The sequence below is a fragment of the Aethalodelphis obliquidens genome, unplaced genomic scaffold (assembly GCF_003676395.1).
Source record: "Aethalodelphis obliquidens isolate GAN/ISIS:26980383/991018 unplaced genomic scaffold, ASM367639v1 scaffold15, whole genome shotgun sequence".
In the NCBI taxonomy this organism is placed as follows: Eukaryota; Metazoa; Chordata; class Mammalia; order Artiodactyla; family Delphinidae; genus Aethalodelphis; species Aethalodelphis obliquidens.
In genome coordinates, this window is record NW_020837959.1 from 2,433,068 (window position 1) to 2,453,168 (window position 20,101).

The 20,101-nt window shown below is 49.9% G+C and overlaps 1 protein-coding gene across 1 annotated transcript in view; it reads right to left on the reverse strand.

The window, feature by feature from the left end:
- COL4A2 (collagen type IV alpha 2 chain) overlaps positions 1-20,101 on the reverse strand; it is a 178,500-nt gene that overhangs the window by 115,860 nt on the left and 42,539 nt on the right. Inside the window, exon 4 of the mRNA XM_027115841.1 lies at positions 7,452-7,532. Coding sequence (XP_026971642.1) covers positions 7,452-7,532 — 81 coding nt within the window. The remainder of the gene's footprint in view (positions 1-7,451; positions 7,533-20,101) is intronic.

Consider the following 20,101-nt stretch of genomic DNA (forward strand, 5'->3'; position numbering starts at 1 on the left):
TGTGTGTGTGTGTGTGTGTGTGTGTGTGTGTGTGTGTGTGTGTGTGTAGTTTCACCAGAAGTGGGACAAATGGATAAATAAAATACGTAAACATTTAGAATTCTTCCTCTGCACTCAGGTACTAAGCTGCCCACGTGTCAGTGCTTCCTTATTAATCACTGACCATGTGCCTACTGTAAATACTAACTACATTTTTTTAATCAATTATCTGCTCTGCTGTTACCACAGCAGCAGTGTCGTGGGCAATTCCTGTTGTGGTTGATAAATGCTAGGCCACAGCCACGATGATTAATTTTCACCCATGATTTTCACGATCCCTATTATTTAATGAGGTATTTTACTGGAGGAAACATGGGAGTCCAGGACAAAGTTTGTCATGCTTCAGATAAGGGACATGATGGTTTCAATGGCATGGAAATACATTTTTTCTCTAAGTGCTGACTTTCAATCATCAGATTCTGTCTATAATGATGTTCTTTGAGTCCATGCAGTGAGGTGGTATTAACATTTCGTCTTTTCAGGATTTAATAACATATTCTTTCGGATGGGCTCCAAACTGGCCCGTTTTCTATCAAACTGTGACTAGTGTTAGAATGGTGCTTTGAAACTAAACATTTCCCTTACTGGGGTGGGGTTGGGAGCAGGGGAGTAAAGCCAGAGATGCCACAGTTGCTTCTCTCTGCTCCAGCTGCACAATTAAATCATTTCTACAACACTTGATTGAAAGTCCTACTCTAGGGCTTCCCTGGTGGCGCAGTGGTCGAGAGTCCGCCTGCCGATGCAGGGGACACGGGTTCGTGCCCCGGTCCGGGAGGATCCCGCATGCCGCGGAGCAACTGGGCCTGTGAGCCATGGCCGCTGAGCCTGCGCGTCCGGAGCCTGTGCTCCGCAACGGGAGAGGCCACAACAGTGAGAGGCCCGCGTACCGCAAAAAACAAAAAACAAAACACATCACTTATGTGCGACGTACAAATTAGGCGGGCAGCGTCTACATCTGCTGAAGTACTGTTTTCCTCACAGAAAGTAACCCAGTAATGGAGCTGGCTGTAGCCACAGCGGCATCGGGCTAGCCAGAACCACTGCCGTCCCAGAGACGCACTAAAAATAAGCACACGATGTTGAAAGTAGGTGAGAGCTATGTGTCGACAAAGGTTATACAAGCCCAGAAGCCAGGAGGGGTTTTTGCTATTTCTGAATCATTCTTCGCCCTTTCTGGGCTGTGACAGGGCAGAAAATGCGCACGATGAATTCCGTCAGGTCTGCCGAGCAGACCAGTAACAGGCATCTGCCTGGAAAGGCAGCAGCTGGTTTGGAAAGAGGTCTGCTACAGCAGCACTCATGTTTTCATTTCGCGCTCGCACGTGTCTCCCCAGAGCTGAGACAGATGGCCATGTGGCTTAGGGGAACCCACCGGAGTGGCAGAGCACACACAGCACACACATCTGGAAGATCTATGTTCTGAGCATCTCCCTTTGCTCCGCAGTGGTCAACCGGCCTTTAGATGTATACTGAGCATTTCAAAGAAAACAATTCAGTTTTATTGCCACAGCCCAGTTATACACATCTGAGGGTAAGGTTTACGATTAGCGACGCACGACAGAAGATACCGCCATCAGCGAGACTACAGCTCTCCTTGGAAGAGACCTTATTGCCACAGTGACTGTGGTTCAGAGCTGCTCAGGGCCCCTCTGCTCCCTTCCCTGATGCTACGCGTCTGCTTCCTGCATCTCTTGGTTGCTGCCTACCTGGGCTGACAGGCGAGGGCCAAAGCCTGAGTCTCCTGCACCCCATCCATCCGTCACCACCCATCTCCGAGAGCTTTGTGTTCACACTTTGCTTCCTCTCTCACTCCGTTTCTCTCCGGTTTCTCTCACTTTGATTTATATTGTTGAATTTAAGGAATCTTGTGAGGTCGAGAATTATTTGCTCATACTTTGACCCAAGTCCAGGGACCCACAGACTGTGGGAAACTCTTAGCTACATGAAAAAAATGCAACAGCCAAGCACAACTTGCGCCGGTTCTCAGTCTTTGCTTAAGTGAGTGAGCTTGTCAACTGCACCCTTCCAGGAGCTAAGGCTCCAGTCTTGGGGCTCCTGCTGCCAGGCCCGTGGAGGGCGAACATGGGGGGGATGACTGCACAGTGATGGGGAGATGCCGGGTCCCTCCCTCCGGGTTGGTGGTTCACCTCTGGGACCAGTCACAGTGGTGGTTTCTCCTTTTCCCACCGCAGCTCGACAGGCCGTCTAACCACCTCAGTAATTCCCAATGTTTGGGCCTTACTCGGTCTTTGTATGAACCAATTTCTGAATACCTGATTGCCTAGGAAAACAGGCGTCTTGCGAAAGTTAATGCCATTAAAAGGTTGAAATCGCCTATCTGATCTGAGTTTATGGTCAAAAAAGTGTCAGGGGAACAGGAACCTGACTGAGTAACTGAGATAATGAATTAAAATTGACCTCGGTTGGAAAAATCTGAGAACTTCACAACCTTTTTGGTGAGGTAATGCACAAAGGCAAAGGCATCTCTGTCTGTTGAATCAGATGCCTCTCCTGTTTTCTATACTATGAAGCTTTGTATCACATGGAGGCAGTCACTCTGCTGTGACAGAAATTCTGTAACAGAAATTCTCTCTGATGCTTGCAGCTCAACTACCTTCCATCTCCACCGTGCGTAGAGAAAGAAAGAAGAAAAAGAATAGAAAAAGAGGACAGGGCTTCCCTGGTGGCGCAGTGGTTGAGAATCTGCCTGCCGATGCAGGGGACATGGGTTCGAGCCCTGGTCTGGGAAGATCCCACATGCCGCGGAGCAACTAGGCCCGTGAGCCACAACTACTGAGCCTGCGTGTCTGGAGCCTGTGCTCTGCAACAAAAGAGGCCGTGATAGTGAGAGGCCCGTGCACCGCAATGAAGAGTGGCCCCCGCTTGCCACAACTAGAGAAAGCCCACACACAGAAACGAAGACCCAACACAGCCAAAAATTAAAAAAATAAATAAATAAAAATGTTACCATTCTTTAAAAAAAAGAAAAAGAGGACAAAAGGGAGCCCTCCTACACTCCTACAGTGTTGGTGGGAATGTAAATTGGTGCAGCCGCTATGGAGAACAGTGTGGAGGTTTCTTAAAAAACTGAAAATAGAACTACCATATGGCCCAGCAATCCCACTACTGGGCATATATCCGAAGAAAACCATGCTTTGAAAAGATACATGCCCCCCAATGTTGATAGCAGCACTATTTACAATAGCCAAGACATGGCAGCAACCTAAATGTCCGTCAACAGAGGAATGGATAAAGAAGATGTGGTACATATATACAATGGAATATTACTCAGCCATAAAAAGGAATGAAATTGTGCAATTTGCAGAGATGTGGATCGACCTAGAGATTATCCTACTAAGTGAAGTAAGTCAGAGAAAGACAGGTATCATATGGTATCATTTATATGTAGAATCTAAAAAAATGATACAAATGAACTTATTTACAAAACCGAAATAGACTCACAGACATAGAAAACAAACTTACGGTTACCAAAGGGGAAAGGGGAAGGGGAGGGAGGGATAAATTAGTAGGAGTTTGGGATTAACAGATACACACTACTATGTCTAAAATAGACAACAAGGACCTACTGCATAGCACACGGAACTCTATTCAATATCTTGTAATAACCTATGACAGAAAAGAATCTGGAAAAGAATACAGATTTACATACATATATTTAAACCTGAATCACTTGGCTGTACACCCGAATTGTTGTAAATCGACTATACTTCAGTAAAAAAGCAAAAAGAATAGAAAAAGATATGGGGGCTGGACATCTTTGTCTGGTGTGACGAGTATGTGACCATTAGCGGTGGAGAAAGTCCGAGAATTTAGTTAGTTGCCTTTCGTTGTGGACAGCACCCTGTGGAGTACTGCTGGATTAGGACTTACACTTTCTAATTACTCCAGTACACTTAATAGGGATTATTTGAAGTAGAAACCCTCTAACAACAACAAAGTCTTAACTCATTTCTTAATATACGATATTTGTTTTTCTCTTTCTGATGTATTTCACTCTGTATGACAGTCTCTAGATCTAACCACGTTAACTCACTTCTTCAAGTTATTTACCTTTTGGATTCACTAAGCAACTGAAGAGATGGCTGGAAAACTGGCTAGAGAATCACAACTCTTGAGTCAAGACAGCAAAACCTCTTTTCTCTGACTGTGTGCTTCCCCCCATCCCCTGGAATCTCCTCCATATAGGTTAACATCTGGCCAGAGGTGTGCAGACACAAAAGATTACTGGACTGGAACACAAACTCATCTGAAAGTCGGAGAGCTCGAGTTCGGTTCTGGACTGAGACTGGAGCAAGTCACTTAGCCCCAAATGTCACTGTCCTCCCATGAGAACTGGCAGGTGTGGCTAGGGCACCCTCTGCACCTCCCAGCGCTGGCCCGGGAGCGAAGGGTGCGCAGACCGCTGGGCCTCAGCTCCCCCCCTTCCTGCCCCCTCTACCGATTTGCTGGAATGGTCCACGGGGCGGCTGGCTCTGTCTGCGAGACGCAATTCTCTTCCTGTGACAACGCGCCTCCCGCCACTCCAGGGCGGGGAGTCTGGCTCGATACAGAGCTTGCTCTCTCGGTTAGGACGAGAAGTCCTTTGGAACCAGAATCCACAGTACCTTTGTGATTTCTGCGTAGAGTCTACAAGTTACCCAGTGACATACAGTTTCTGGTGTTGGCTGTCACCATGGCGAGGAAAACATTAACTGGACCCCGCGCCCATATAAGGCAGAGTGAGCCCGGAGCTCGGGGAGCGCGGCTCTGCAGCCAGGCCCCGTCACAGCTGCTACGGTGACACCGAGGGGAAAACAGACAGCAAGGGACCCCAGGGGAAGCTGTGGGAAAGAACAAACTATGCACACAGCTCTCGGAGTGGCAGAATCCACCCCACGGCTATTTTTGTGTATTACATGACTTCTGAAAAATACTACCCATCCAAGAGCAGGGCAGAAATAGCTCTGCTTTCGATAGGATCCCATTCGGGCAGACTTGTTAATGAACAAATATGTAATATACACACACCAGGTTCGTAGAATGGACACGGACATTCTATTTTCATAAATGACTGCGTAAAGTACATGCGACTGTCCTAACAATAAATATCTTCAGTAATACGCTGGGCTCACCCTGTAGACAATGACAAATGGGGTTAGTTATTTCTCCTCACTGGGTTTTCTTCTGATCTCTTACCGTCAGCCATTCCTATCACCTTACTGATCAATATTCAATAGCACACCTGAATCAGTCGGGCAGCCCCGGGTGCTGACAGTTAGAACCACTGGGGTTGGATCTGTGGGGTCCAGGAACGGGGTCTACGTCTCTCTTCGTGACTCCAAACGCTCCAGAGAGTGGCACCTGCAGGCCAGTCCCCTGGTGGGGTACCGCTGGCCCTGGCTCTTGAACAAACTACCCGGACAACTGCCAAGTCTCAACTTAGTTTGACCAAGGTTGATAATGTGTCTGAAGGAGAGTCAAGCCCATGCTAGGTCACTCATGTTAATGAAATTAACCAGAAGGTGTCATTTTCTACTTTTTGGCAATGCGTAGAAACAGAGACAAGGTATTTTCTTAATCAGGGATGACAGGAAATAACACCTCTGCTGTAAACTAGGGGACCTGCAGATTCTCTTCTGATGACCTCTTTGAGAAGACCCTCAGCGTCATTTAAGAATCCACTGCTGTGCAGATGGCATCACATACAGAAATAATCAGAATGAACTACCTTTATGGAAGAACGGCGTTCTTGCAAAAGCATTATGGGAGTTATGTTCACGTATTGGTTCTACGTTAACTAATCATAAAGATTGAAAAAGAACAGACCCAGCCCCCTTCTACTCAGTCTGGGTCTGTTTGGCAGATCCCAGGGAGAATGCAGGTCCTATCAGAGCTGGGGTCCCTCCAACTCGGGCATGTCTCACAGATGCTTGTACAACACTCGTTTGCCTTCTTTGTGACCGCAGAAGGCTAAGCTAGCCAAGCGCTGGGGAGGGGAGAGCCCCGCAGTCAGGCTTTTCACCACTGCCCCAGAACCATCGCTGGGAAAATCTATAGCAAGGGACCCCAGGGGAATTTAAGTCTCATGGAACGGTTTCCATATATTTAAAAATACTTCTCCTTGTTAAATGCTGATAAAGCATCTTCAACTAGCAACTGCTTAAGCATAAAGTCCCCACTCCAAGCAGAGGAACCCTTTATTAAAGCAACAACAGCAGAAACTGTCACGATGAACACAGCCCGTGGAGACGGAAGCTTTGATCTCCTGGCAGAAGATCACTCCTCAACTGTGAGCTATGCCACTAAAATAATGGGGAGTCGCATGTTAGTACATAAGCCCACCACATTTATAAAGGGGTTCCCTGCCACGCCTTTTACGTATTTGACTTTTGGGGGCGACTCAGGTAGGGAAGGATGTAGGGTATGACACCCAACCTCAGAGGCAGGTCTCCAACCAGACGTCTCTTCCTCCTGGTGGGTAGGGATGGAGCACGGCTACTTTGAAAACTGACTTTAGAATTCAACTTGGTGAGACTCATTTGGAGCCCCCGAGGATGGCTGTAATTCCTGGTTCCAACAAGGACAGGGCAACGCAGGCGAGAAGCCCCAGTGGCCTCCTACTACCTGGCATCGGACAAGCATGAGTCCTAGAGGGAACTGCGTGATTCCAAAGCGTAAGGACTCAGAAGACTTTGTGATGTAAAACGAAATACTGCTTCCCACAGTGCCACACACCAAAATGGGCTTAGACGTGTAAACAATTCCTTTTTAAAATCAGCAATACCAAGACTCAAACATCAGCTTTAAAGGCTACACTTTGATTGAACGTATGACACCCAAAATCAGGTCCGTATTTCAAACTCTGCCAGATGTTACGGTGATAATTTGGGGGGACCGTTTTTCTCTGACTTACCTATGAAGTGGGCTTTACATAAAGGGCATTCAGGGAATGAGTGGGATCATTTTAAAAGCCAAAGCGATTCTCAGCGGTATAATCGCAGCGCCCTCCAGTTTAAATGGCTATTGTGGTATAAATGCGACTATGCTTTCTTTAGGCAGTGTTTTTACAAAAACATATATATATGTTTTTGTAAAAAAACACATATATATATGCTTATATATGATAGAAATATAAAACGCAGTTGCATTATGGGTACCTATATGCATACACGTGTATTTGTGACAACAAACAAGAGAAAAGAGGCTTGAGAAAGTTAACGCTGTTCTCAATGTATTAAGAAAGTGGTATAAATCGACCCAATTTTGCATTATATTATTGTTTGCTTTGTGGGAAAGAACGCGCCTGTATTAAATTTCTTAGGAATGTATGCAAAGGACTTAACCAGGCAGGATGCGGCACTTCGTTCAAAATGGATGTGTAAGGAAGATAATACTGCAGTGTTGCGACTTACCCATCCTCCTTTCTCGGGATAGCACTGGCAGCCCCCACTGCAGTCTCTCCCTCCACAGGGCACATCGAACTTCTTCACGCCCTGCAAAAATGAAACACAAAGCAGAGAAGTTAGCGCAACACTGCAGCTGCACCATGCGTCATCATGTCAGGTGCTGAGAGCCCTTCCAATTCTAACAACTACTCATTCAAAACTTTCAGTACGTCTTTAAAAAAATAGAATTTAATTTTCAGAGCAGTTTTAGGTCCATAGCAAAAGGTACAGAGACTTCATGCACAGCTCCCCCGGGCCCCAACCTCTCAACCGAAAACATCCCTCACCAGACGGGACATTCGTTACCATCCGTGAACCTCCACTGACACCATCACCACCCAAAGTCCACAGTTTACATCAAGGTCGCTCTTGCTGCTGTACCTTCTACGGTCAATAAGCCTTTTTTCAGTGTCTATTAAATGCCAGACACCAAGCTAGATCCTGGGGCTCGAAAGTCAAGGAGAACTTTGCCTGGATCCAGGGATCCCACGGGAAGTGAGCCTTGGATACTGTGTTAAGCCCTTTGGCTTGGAGGAGGAGTCCAGGCACGTAGGAAGCAGCCCTTCATTCTGCCTGGCAAGGTGGGGGATGGATTCTGGGAGGAGGCGTCCAAGGCTGAGTAGGATGGGGTTTAAGATACGCGCGCAGGGCGCTCCAGGCCCCGTTACACAGCACGGGTCCCGGTGAGCTACAGGGAGAAGGGGCTTCTGATCCGGAGGCAGGATTTGCAAATACACCTGGTAGGACGACAAACCCTCACCTCCATCACAGGGTACCCGCCATCCACGGAGAAGCCCCGCGCCCCTTCCCTTTCCCTGAGACGTGCTCATCTGGGGTGCCGAAGAGGAGGGGTTGGGGAAGAGGCTTCTCTTAAGTATTTATTAAGTCGGGTTGGGGTGACCTCCGTGAACTTTTCATCAGACACCGAGATAGAACTCCTTGATGACTTTAGTGGATGACTGGGCGAGCTCTCTGGCTGGACGGCTCCAGCGAGGAAAAATGCACTGATTTCTTGCCCTCAATCTCAGAACTTCAGGCAAAAGATGGGCTTGGAGATTGGACCGTGTCTGAGCTCTTCCTTTCAGACGGTGTCCACAGCACTAAATATTTTGAGTAGGAAACGACAATCAGATTGGCCGTCTTCTCCCCGCTCTCTGCTCGGCCAAGTGTCGGCCCTGCCCACTCCCACCCCCGTCACCCCCGACAGGCGAGTAAGCACAGCTGGTCACTGGGGAACCTCCGTCTGGCTCGTCACTCTTGGCCAGACCGTTCGGATCCCCCATGCAGCCCATCTGGTGGGGACCCTGGGCGCGGTGAGCTCTGGGGAGCACTCGGCCAAACCTTACGGAGCAGACAACACTTCCCGACAACAGAACCCATCCCAGCTTTAAACAAAACCGCATTTCACCATAGCGACTCCATCCTCCCCTGAGTTGTCTCAGTGACTGAACAGGGGGTCACTTGGGGACTCCCTCTGAAGTTTTCTGCCTGTTTTTTGTGTTAGCACGTCTGCCGGCATCTTCCCCGTTCCCGAAGGTTCACGTCGAGGTGCAGATGGGGCTGCCTGGCCACCTCGGCAGCTCCTACCGGCACGAGGCTTCCTGGACGGTCAACCTTAGCGGGCACACGAGTAAACCCTGACTCAACACCATCTGGCCAGAGCTGACCTTAGACCTCATCGGCAATGCACCGTCCTTTCTGTAGAGGTGACACATTCCTTTCCTTTGCTAACTACTCTCTACCGAGAGGTCTCATTTGAGAGTTTCAGTTTTTGTTCTTATTATCATTCTTTACCTCATCTAAAACCGGTGGCATCAGTCACTACTTTGAAGAATTCAAAACAATCTGAAAATCTCAAACCCTTTAGAGAAACCAGCGCCTCTAAAGCCTTTTGAACCTCTTGGTTATCCTTCTGTCCTAAGGCAGTGGGACAGCCCAAGCTCCACAACGTAAGAGCAAACGTGGATAAAATCCTTTCATGTCCTCCAAATACGATACAAGGTATTTGCCAATTTTTTTTATGGCTTCAGTGTTTAACTTCAGTGGGGCTCCTGTTTAAATCCCACAATTTTGCGTATTTGGTTGTTTTACGACCAGCTCCGTGCCACGCCATCGGCGTGCGGGTGACGATGAGCGCCAAAGTGACAGGAGCCCGGATGGGCCGCCGCATTTGTCCTTTGTACCATGTACGACCGTGACGCGAATAGGTGCCCTGGCAAGGTGGCCCTGGCTCACACAATCATAATTCATTTACCAGTTGTTTGGAAAGGGTAGGGGGACTCCTCAGGCTGAGGGGTGAAGCGTAGACCCCTGTTCCCCATCTGGTGTTTCACAGGCTCTTTTTAATTTCGATTTCAAAGCCACTTGCCAAATCCCTGTATATAAATCAATGGTTGAAATGACTTTAATCGTTTCAAATCGATCTAACAGACTTTCTGTTCTAGGTTTAGGACATGCACGGGATTTAGTTATAGCAATGAGTTCTTCACAACCCGCTCAAAATTCAATAGCACTTTTCTGCTTTTGGAACTAAGACTTACAGGCTTGAAAACTCCTGGCCTCGATGCTTTTCAACCATGTGCGCATGGCCCGACACAGGAGGTGAGGGAGACATTGTAGAGAAGCAGCCCTCCACCCAACAAGCCAATCTCCATCATGGAAACTCCAGCCCTCCCGTGCGTGTTTCCCATCGGCATCTTACATAGCCCACAGAGGGGCTCGTAAGAATTCCAACAGCGACAAGAGCCCTAAGTACCTCCCTCTGGAATGTCAGGTCTCCAGGATGAACAGAAGTATTTACTTCACTAGGGCGGGGCACGTGCTCCAGACATCTCTCAGAGGCTGAACAAGTCGCAGGCTGAGCCTTGGCATTCCTCCGACAGGACCTGGGCTCTGGAACATTCTCAAGGTACATATACCCTCCTGAGGGCCTCGGATGAGGAGTGTCTGAAGTGCTACGTGGGGTCCTGCGTCTGTGTTCCAGCCCCACCCCCCCAAAAAAAGCTCAGTCCAACCAGTGCCCAACCCAAGCCCTTGAGTCCACGCCCGCGTTTACTGCTCAGCACGACTCAAAGACCGACCGTGGTCCTCCTGTCGGCTCCTAACGAAGGTGACAAGCTTCCTCCCCACCTCACACCCACCTCAAGAGTCCGCCCCCCACCTCCAAGATGACAAGCTGGCCCTGGCTCACACCTTAGCTTCAGAGTTTCCAGGAGGGCATGATTTCACCGAGAGGTCCAAGCTCTCTCAGAAACATCAATTCAATCCTCCATTAGTTCCTCACTTCAAGTCCGAATCCCCGTCGGTCACACGGTGTGGAGCAATACTCCGGCAGCAGCTCTCCCTGAGCTCCCCTGCAGGTCACCGAGGTCAAGGTCCAGCATCTCAGTGGGAGATGCAGCTCCCAGGGCCAGGAGGCTCCTGGAGACTCACTGTCCCGGACCAGCTCCATCTATTCACCGAGCAGGCCAAACGCTCGCCCTGGTCTGGACACCCTTCATCCCAGCGCAGACGAGCGCTCACGGCCCCGTAGGACCAATGCTGCTGAAGATTCATGAAGACTGCAAGGACTCCCATCCCTGGAGAACGCTCGAATCCAACACGCACGGGCTCCTCCTGCCCCACCGTCACACAGAAACCCACCCGGGCTCCGGGCCCCGGAGGAGCCTTCAGCACACACTTCCCAGCCCGGAGCGTTCAGGGAAACACTTTCCTTCAACTGCGTCAGCCAAGGAAGCCTAACTCGCAGTTCCAAACACATATGGCAGCTGGAAGGAGATCATTTATCCACCTTTTCACTTTGCAAGTTCACTCCTCCCTCCCTCCCTCCGTCCCTCCGTCCCTCCCTTCCTTCCTTCTCCAGTGTTTACTCTGGGTGATGCATGGTGCTGGCCGCGGGTACACAGTGGGGAAGAGACCATGTAAACCAGCAGACGAGAACGAAACCTCCATCATTTCAGTTATGGCAAAAAGTGCCATGAAGAAGGGGGTGGTTCGGAGCGAATAAGAGAGAAGAAAGTCCCACATGTTAAATCACGCCTGGTGACAGACAGGACTGAGCACCGGCCTTTCTCCTGCGCTGTGCTGTGCCCCGTTCCTCTGTACATGCCCACCCTGAGAGGCCGACCTCCTGCCGTGTAACCCAAGGCCTCTGCTGCTGGAACCGTGGGGACAGACGGGGAGCCGCCAGCCCTCAGGTCCAGCATCGTTATCACCAGGACTCGGAGCAGCTAGGATTGCAGCGAATTGGAACCCACCCTTCTCATGACCCTTAGGATGCACCCACGTTGCTTCCGGGCCAGGACTCCATCTCAACTCATTGCTGAGTTATCGTCCAAGACAGACAGCCCATGGCCTGGGACATCCTGAATCCTACTTCTCAACCAAGAACCATCTCCGCTGCTACCAAGATGCGTGATCATTTCAGACCGTGGATCTAACTTCCAAACTGTGGAAGGAGGGGCACCGGGGGGATGAATCGCTACTTCCGTCAGCAGATGAACGAGCATCACTGAGGACACTCCCATCCTGGCAGCCACCTCTTCCGCCACCAGACTAGAGACCAGCCCCACTGGCCTCATCCGCTCCTTCCAGGGAAGGCAGAGGAATTTAGCTTGCTGGGACACGGGGGAAGGACGTGAATTTCTTTTTTTACAGGAATTTTCCATTCTTTAAAAATTAACTTTTATTGGAGTACGGTTGATTTACAACGTTTTGTTAGTTTCAGGTGTACAGCCCAGGGAATCAGTTATACATATACATATATCCACTTTTCTTTAGATTCTTTTCCCAGGTAGGTCATTACAGAAGATTGAGTGGAGTTAAGGGACAATGAATTTCGACATCACGGAAAGTGTTGCAGAGCTGATAGGAGTAGTTTTGAAAACTCAATGTGAAACATAAGCTTTGGGAAGTAAGAGAGAAGCAGCATAAACGTAAGAAGCCCAGCAGACCAGGAACGTCTCTGAGCTGCACCTGGAAGAGATGGAGGGGAGGTAATCCTTGCAACAATTAATAGGAAGAAAACCCATACTGGCGAAGAAGGAGTGGAGTGGGAGGGGAATGGGGAGAGGACAGAGGCTGATTGATTAGAGGCGCGGGCTCAGACACAGTGTCAAAGAGGCGATCCATCGCGCTTGACATGCCGCTGCTCCGTCTACCCCCTCGCTACCCCCAGCCTGCTGTGTGGACGCAGCATCAGCACCGCCTCGGTGCTAGTTAGGATTGCAGACCCCGCCCCAGGTTTCCCGGGTCAGAACCTGCTTTCTAGCAGGATTTCCAGGTAAGCACGTGAAGTCTGGAGCACTGCGCTAGGCTAACGGGCTGGCATGGAGAAAGGGGAATTTGCTTCTAGACAATGAGGCAACTGCAAACCACGGAGCCATCTCTTCAGTGGAAGAAAAGTACTACTTCCTGCAGGGTCACCGTGTCCCTGCCTAATGTGGACCCAGGCATGTCCATCCTAGACAAGGGCCAGCCCTCGACATCTTTTGCCCCCTGCCCCCTGGGGCACGAGTAGGGTGGCTCTGAGCACCCAGGACACAGTTTGAGCTTCTACTCAATCGCAGTGCCAAAAAATGGGAGTTCTCTTTTCTTTACTCAAAGCATCCTTTTAAGACTTTTTTTTTTTTGCTGAATTTTATCCTGTCCCGAATTAGTAGCCAGCATTGCTGTGATTAGAAATTCTAGGAATTGGAAACGGCCTGGAACGCTTAGGAGCCAACTGGCAATGTAAGGCCATAGGATACATTTTCTAGAAACCCTGGATCATATTCTACTCAAATGGAATGCGACAGATGGTTTCCCGGGGCAACATGGAGAGGTCTGAACAAGAGGTTTTTGGGGTTAGCTTTCTATATGGGAATTCTTTTCTTAGGAGCCTTGTCTGAATTTTGGCATCATTACACTTTTTAAAAAAAATTTTTATACATCTTTATTGGGGCATAATTGCTTCACACTGCTGTGTTAGTTTCTGTTGTACAACAAAGTGAATCAGCCATATGCGCACATATGTCCCCATAGCTCCTCCCTCTTAAGCCTCCCTCCCACCCTCCCTATCCCACCCCTCTAGGTGGTCACAAAGCACCGAGCTGGTCTCCCTGTGCTATGCGGCTGCTTCCCACCAGCCAACTATTTTACATTTGGTAGTGGATATATGTTGATGCTTCTCTCACTTCGCCCCAGCTTCCCCCTCCCAAGCCCCTGTGTCCTCAAGTCCATTCTCTATGTCTGTGTCTTTATTCCTGCCCTGCCACTAGGTTCATCAGGACCGTTTTTTTGGGATTCCATGTATATGCGTTGGCATACAGTATTTGCTTTTCTTTCTGACTTACTTCACTCTGTATGACAGACTCTAGGTCCATCCACCTCACTGCAAATAACTCAATTTCATTTCTTTTTATGGCTGAGTAATATTCCTTTGTATATATGTGCCACATCTTTTTTATCCATTCATCTGATGATGGACACAGGTTGCTTCCATGTCCTGGCTATTGTACATAGAGCTGCAGTGAACATTTTGGTACATGACCCTTTTGAATTACGGTTTTCTCAGGGTATATGCCCAGTAGTGGGATTGCTGGGTCGTATGGTAGTTCTATTTTTACTTTTTTAAGGAACCTCCATACTGTTCTCCATAGCGGCTGTATCAATTTACATTCCCACCAACAGTGCAAGAAGGTTCCCTTTTCTCCACACCCTCTCCAGCATTTACTGTTTCTAGATTTTTTGATGATGGCCATTCTGACTGGTGTGAGGCGCTACCTCATAGAATGATTTAAAAATACATCTATTTGCACGGGCTTTAGTTCACCCTACAGGCATACAAATCACCCTAGATGCGTGGTCTAGACTCCCCGGGGAGTCTTTCTTCTCTGGGAGAACAAAAGTCATGGAATGTTCTACGCAAAGCCAGGTTCTAGCTTCCTGAACCAGGCATCTATCAGAGTCAAGGAGAGACTTTCCGCCTTGGGCCACCGGCTCTCTGGCTGCCTGCAGAGACTGCTCTGCCATTTCTCACTGGAATTCAGGGAAGAGTCGCAGTAGGGATCAAGGGGAGCGGCTGCAGGATTGAGGGAGCGCCCGGTCCCACTTACTGCCGTCCTGCATCCTCTTTGAGCAATCCGCTGGCATCAGGAGGAGCCGCTGTCACATGGCCTTCATCAGGGATGGCGCAGCAGCGGGCACAGAGGAAAAGCATTTCCTCGGCAGCCCGGTGAAAAGTGGGTACCCCGTGCAGGTGTCCGGGGAGCAGCCCCTCTTCCAAACACAGAGAGAACTGCTCACTGCCACTTCTCCCCATGTCAGATACTTAGGACATTTAAAAATAGGTTTAAAGAACCACTTGGATGCCAGAAAATAATACACACAAATGACTTAAGCTCTTTAAGACTAGCTCTTTCTTAACTACCAGTGTGAACCATCCCTGTATATTCAGAGAACAAATCCATAGACGTGCGCCCAGTTTTCTGCAGATGTGAATCTCTTTAAAGTTGATACAATACACATAAATGAAAGAAAAAATGCTCACCATTGTTCTCAACTTGCACAGAAGAAACGAGTGTTAATCAAATTTACATGAAGATGCAAGAACAAAACTCATTTGTCCCCAAAGAAAGAATATTTTGTCCTCCACATGTTCCAAGAAACGTCTTGTCCAAGAAAGCCTTTTAAGCCAACATACCTCCAGCCAAAAAGAGCAAATCTGGAGGGAATTTACAGATAGTTTACCATTGGATTGTCCCCAGCATCCAACCCAAGCTTCCTGTATGGAGGGCTACTGAATAACCCATTCCGACTAACATAAAAGACAGACCTTCCTTTTTGTAAAAAAGTAATCATCTTTCCTATTTTAGGTAAAAAAAATTTATACAAGCGTTTGTCACAACTCCGGGCAGGCGGGACTTTCTAAAATTATCCTTTTAATCTAAAAAGAAGCCAACAAAGAGAAAGCCAACTTGGGAACAAGGTTCCCAGTAAAGTTCTATTAGTTTATCAAAACAGGAAATATAAGCCATTTCCGTACATGCAGCTTTAGAAATTAAGGAAATCATTCCAACATAGTATGAGCAAGACAGGGTATATGGCAGAGGAAGTGCAGATCACAGCCACTCCACACAGAACAAAACCCTTCTCCCCAATAAACTGGGTGGGAAATCCAGCCCATTTGGTTGCCTTTGTTTAACATTTCAAGGGCACCCAAAATAGATGCGTTGATTCTGGAATGGTCCTCAAACTGTCCCTAGCTAAAGGCAGTGGAATAACTGATGGACAAAACGGTCGCCCATTTAGATGAACAACCCCAGTGGACTCTGACCAAGTACTCTGATCTCTGACAGAGCTGCGGTGAGACCTGTCCTCCTGGGGCTGGGAGTTGGGGGAAGAAAGGAGGGCAGGATAGGAACCGGAAACCTGACAGGATGAGTCGTGCAAGGGGAGATGAAGGGCCACAGGTCTTTTAGGATGGAGTCGTCAGGTCCCACAGGTGCTCACGGACTCTCACCCAGGTGAGCGAGCACCTGTGACGGCACCGCTCCTCCCGGCAGACAGGACCGGGAGGCGTTGCATTCGGGGACCTCAGCTGAGTCACAGAAGTGAGCCACACGCTCTCCTACCCATACTTGCGCACTTACACGTTTTTATGAGCCCGTGGCCAACTTCTTCACCTCCTCTTTCTTCCCAGGCTGCTCAAAGGCAAGGCGCGTTCTCCAAATAGAGTTTGCTGTTGACAAGACAGCAGAGGCAGCCGTACTTTAACGCTGGGGCTTGGGTACTGACCGGCGGGGATAACGGAAAGGAACCCCAATATCTCAGGAGCCGGACAGGACGGAGAGCGCTGCTGGCAGATCGAAGGTCAGAACACGCTCCCCATTTAAACCAGTTACGCTCCTGACACTGACAGCAGGCTAATGACAGCCTGCATTCGAGCTGCTACACTCAATGGTGAGGATGCGCCCGGGCAGGGCTGCTGGGTGTGTGTAAAGGTGGGAAGTAGGGATGGACAGACCAGGAGCATCAGAAGACGGCAAAAGGCAGAGTCTAGGCAGAGAGATGGCCTAACTTCTGAAGCACACTGCCCTTTGCACAAAATGAGGACAACTGTGACCCTGCCCAGGCCTGGGGCGAGAATTCAGCGGCGTCTGTCGTGAAGCCTCCGGCACCCGTTACATCTGAGGGTCACGAGGATGAGGTCTGGCTTGGCTGCTGGCGCAGAGCCTCAGACACAGGAATGGGAGTGGAAGCCCAGCCAGGCTGCATCAGCCAGCGCTTCCTTAGAAATACCCTGCCCAGGGCTAGAATGATCTCAGAGTGTGGGTGGGCCCACCTGCAGATGAAGGCAAGGGGGCCACCTGGCTGAGTCAGGGAAGGGGGTGGCGTCTCCTGTCACACACCCTCCGCCTGGGCCCTCTCCTCCTGTCCTGAGACGGAATGCAGGACGCCAGTGTGTCCCCTAGTGAGGAAGGGAGGGAGGCCTGCCGGGCCGGGTGGGAGCCAGTGCAGGTGCTGACACTGGTCCCGCGTGCTCTGAGCGCAGGTGACGCACACTCCACCCAGAGGCACCCCTCCCTCTTCCTTCACAGCATCCTTCCTTGGAGCCGCAGGGCCTTCACCCGACGTGATTCCAGGCATCACTGCCGTTCCTCCAGCAGGGGCTGGTGGAGATCTGGAGATGCCTCATCTGGTCCAGAAACTTGAAACGTACACAGCAAAGAGCCAGGGACACGGGCGTGCAGCTGTTGTCAGGAACCAGGGACCATATGGGTGGGGGCCAGCTGGGCAGTGGACTCGACAGGCGACCTTACGAGTACGTACAGAGCCAAGAAAGGACGCCTGGAAACGCAGGTAATTCTGTCGCGAAGCACGAAGGACGTCCCATGTGAAGCACAGATCGCCTCCACTTTAAGGTATTTCTTCCCATCACCTGACAGCCAGATGATCTGCATTCCCGTCCCCTTTCACTTCTAATTCCCATCTGTTGAGTACGTTCTAGAATTTGTCACCAGCACATTATCTGCTGCCTCTCGTAATATTCAAGGCAGCCACGGTCTCAGCTCCTAAGACGTCTGATTTATTTTCCTTGAAATTTAGAGATGTTTATGAATCTATGGCTGACATCTAGTTTGAACCAGGGCTCAGTCCCTTGATTCCAAACGTTGATCTTGAACCTCTTCGTGTCCGGGCTTCCCTAGATGTTGACTTACGAACGAAACAGTCTCAAAGTCTCACGTGAGAACCAGTTCTGTTTCTCGTCCAGCACTTGAAACAGCTCATTCAGGCCTCCACGAAAGCCCCTCACTACCCATCCCGCTCTTGGTTTCCTTTAACTGCCCTCTGGCACTGTGTCACTGGCACCGTGGTCACGATGGCCGTGGCGCTGCCGGTCTTACCAACGACCAATGACCCAGGCAGGCTGGGTGTGCCTCAGGCGTCTGGTCGCACATCGCCAAAGCCCCTCTTCCTGATGCCTCCGTGAAGCTGCCACAGGTGTGCATAGTTTGAGAGCCAGTGTGCACGCCGGCCACCTCGCAGTAGCTGGCGCACCTGAGCGTGCACACACACACGCATGCACACGCGCAGCCCAGTGGGAACGATGCTTCTATCTGAAATCGTCCGACTGCTGTTTGGGCTTCTCTGGTGGGTCTGTCAGTAGACCAGTTTCTGGAAGTCACCCTCCCTCCGTCCTTGACTTCTCCATCCTTAATAGAGACGGTCACCATTCCTGTTTTTGTGAATCACTAATGCCCAGCGTCTCAGTCCATCCAGGAAGCTATAATCAAACACCAGGCTGGGTGGCTTCTAAGCAGCAGGAACGTATTTCTCACAGTTCTGGAGGCTGGAAGTCCAAGGTCAAGGCAAGATTCGGGGTCCGGTGAGGGCCTGCTTCCTGCTTTTGTACCAAGAGCATCTTCCTGCTACGTCCTCATGTGGCAGACAGCTCCGTGGGCCCCTACTGCAAGGATGCCCATCTCCATCATGGGGGCTCCACCCTCACGCCCTCATCACCTCCCAAAGGCCCCACCTCCTAAAACCATCACCTTGGGGTTAGGATTTGGGCGGGGGGTACAAACATTCAGACCATAGCACCGGGCAGGCTGGGGACTTGTGTCCTTCTGCCGTTACCCTTTAGTTTAGAGCCCACCTCATGCTCCGTTCACAAGATACAGCCCACTGTGTGTCTACACATCCTCTGGTCCCTACACGCCCACCCTCCCCTGGACCAGCTTTGCTTCTCCTGAGACCTGCCAAGGGGAGTTCTGTTCCTTTCCATCCACCGTTCCTTCCACTTTCAACTCCAGCCGAGTGCTTAATAAAACATTTTCACGCAGTGGTGGAATGTCGAGGATTTTAAACGTGTGAGCGTGAACACCTCTGGTGTTCTCGATGGGTCTCCATCCTCCTCGAGAACATGCCTTTGTGCAAGCCATGCCTCTGGCCCGGAATGTTCTCCCTCCTGCCTGCGTCTCCCCATCTGCAGAGCTGAGACCCGCGCCCTCAAACAGAGACACACCAGCCACTTGCCCTTGGGCACAGGAAGTCAAGCTTGTGTTGATCTCACATCTCAGCCCTGCTCATTCTTTGTAAGTACCAGCGTTCTCTGCCGCAACATAATAGGTGACTGCGTCTGAAAAATGCTCACATCCTACCAAATGCCACCCGAAGCCAACAGGGAGTACGAGAAAGCCAGCGTCAAAGGCAGACCTGGCAGCTCGGGACCAGCGTACTAATACCATCAGCCATAACCGCAGTAAAAGGCAGCGCACGGCTGAATAAACGCGTCGTGTTCACGATCAGCAAAGAAATACTACAGTAAACGCAGCGCTTTATCTTACAGAGCAGTGAGGGCAGTGATTTGATGGAACGGGGTGTCAGGAAGTGGTGAGACTGCTCAGTAGAGAGAACAGGGGCCACGTGGGCACAGATTGGGAAGGACCAGGCAACGGGCTGGTCTAGGGACGGGGTGGGGTGCTGAGTCAGGAGAGAGAGGAGGTGGGGCACCCGGGCATCGTGGCGGGAGCTGAATTCTCCGGCAGCTGGCTGTGCATCTGGGCTCATCCGGGCGTCTCCAGCTCCTCTGTTACCCGGTATGCACATAACCAACCCACTGTGCACACAACCTGTCCCAACCGACCTGACTCCCCAGACATCCTCTTCCTGTTTATCAGCAACTGTCCACCCGCAGATGTGAGTTAGAGAAAATGCAGGTAACTAAACAGACCCGACTGCAAAATTCTCTTTCTCGCTGCTCATCCAGGTGTCAATGTTCTCAGCCAATCAATAAGAGGAGAATCGGCCACATTGAAGACAATTTTGGGGACTTCCAAACCGCAGTCCAGCGGTTAAGACTCCGCGCTTCCGCGGCAGGGGGCTTGGGTTCCATCCCTGGTCGGGGAACTGAGATCCTGCCTGCTGCGCAGCGCGACCGGAAAGAAAAAAAGAGACTATTTTTGACGAAGGCTAACGCCATTCAGTCGTTTTTATAGCCTTAGGGATAGAGTTCTGTCTCACAGGTGAGGAAAACATCAGGAGCTTTTAAGAGGCCACCCATGTAATTACAGCTGGAGGTGAGAATTCTGCGCACACACAGTAAAGAGTCTCATATGTTATATTTAGAGTAAATG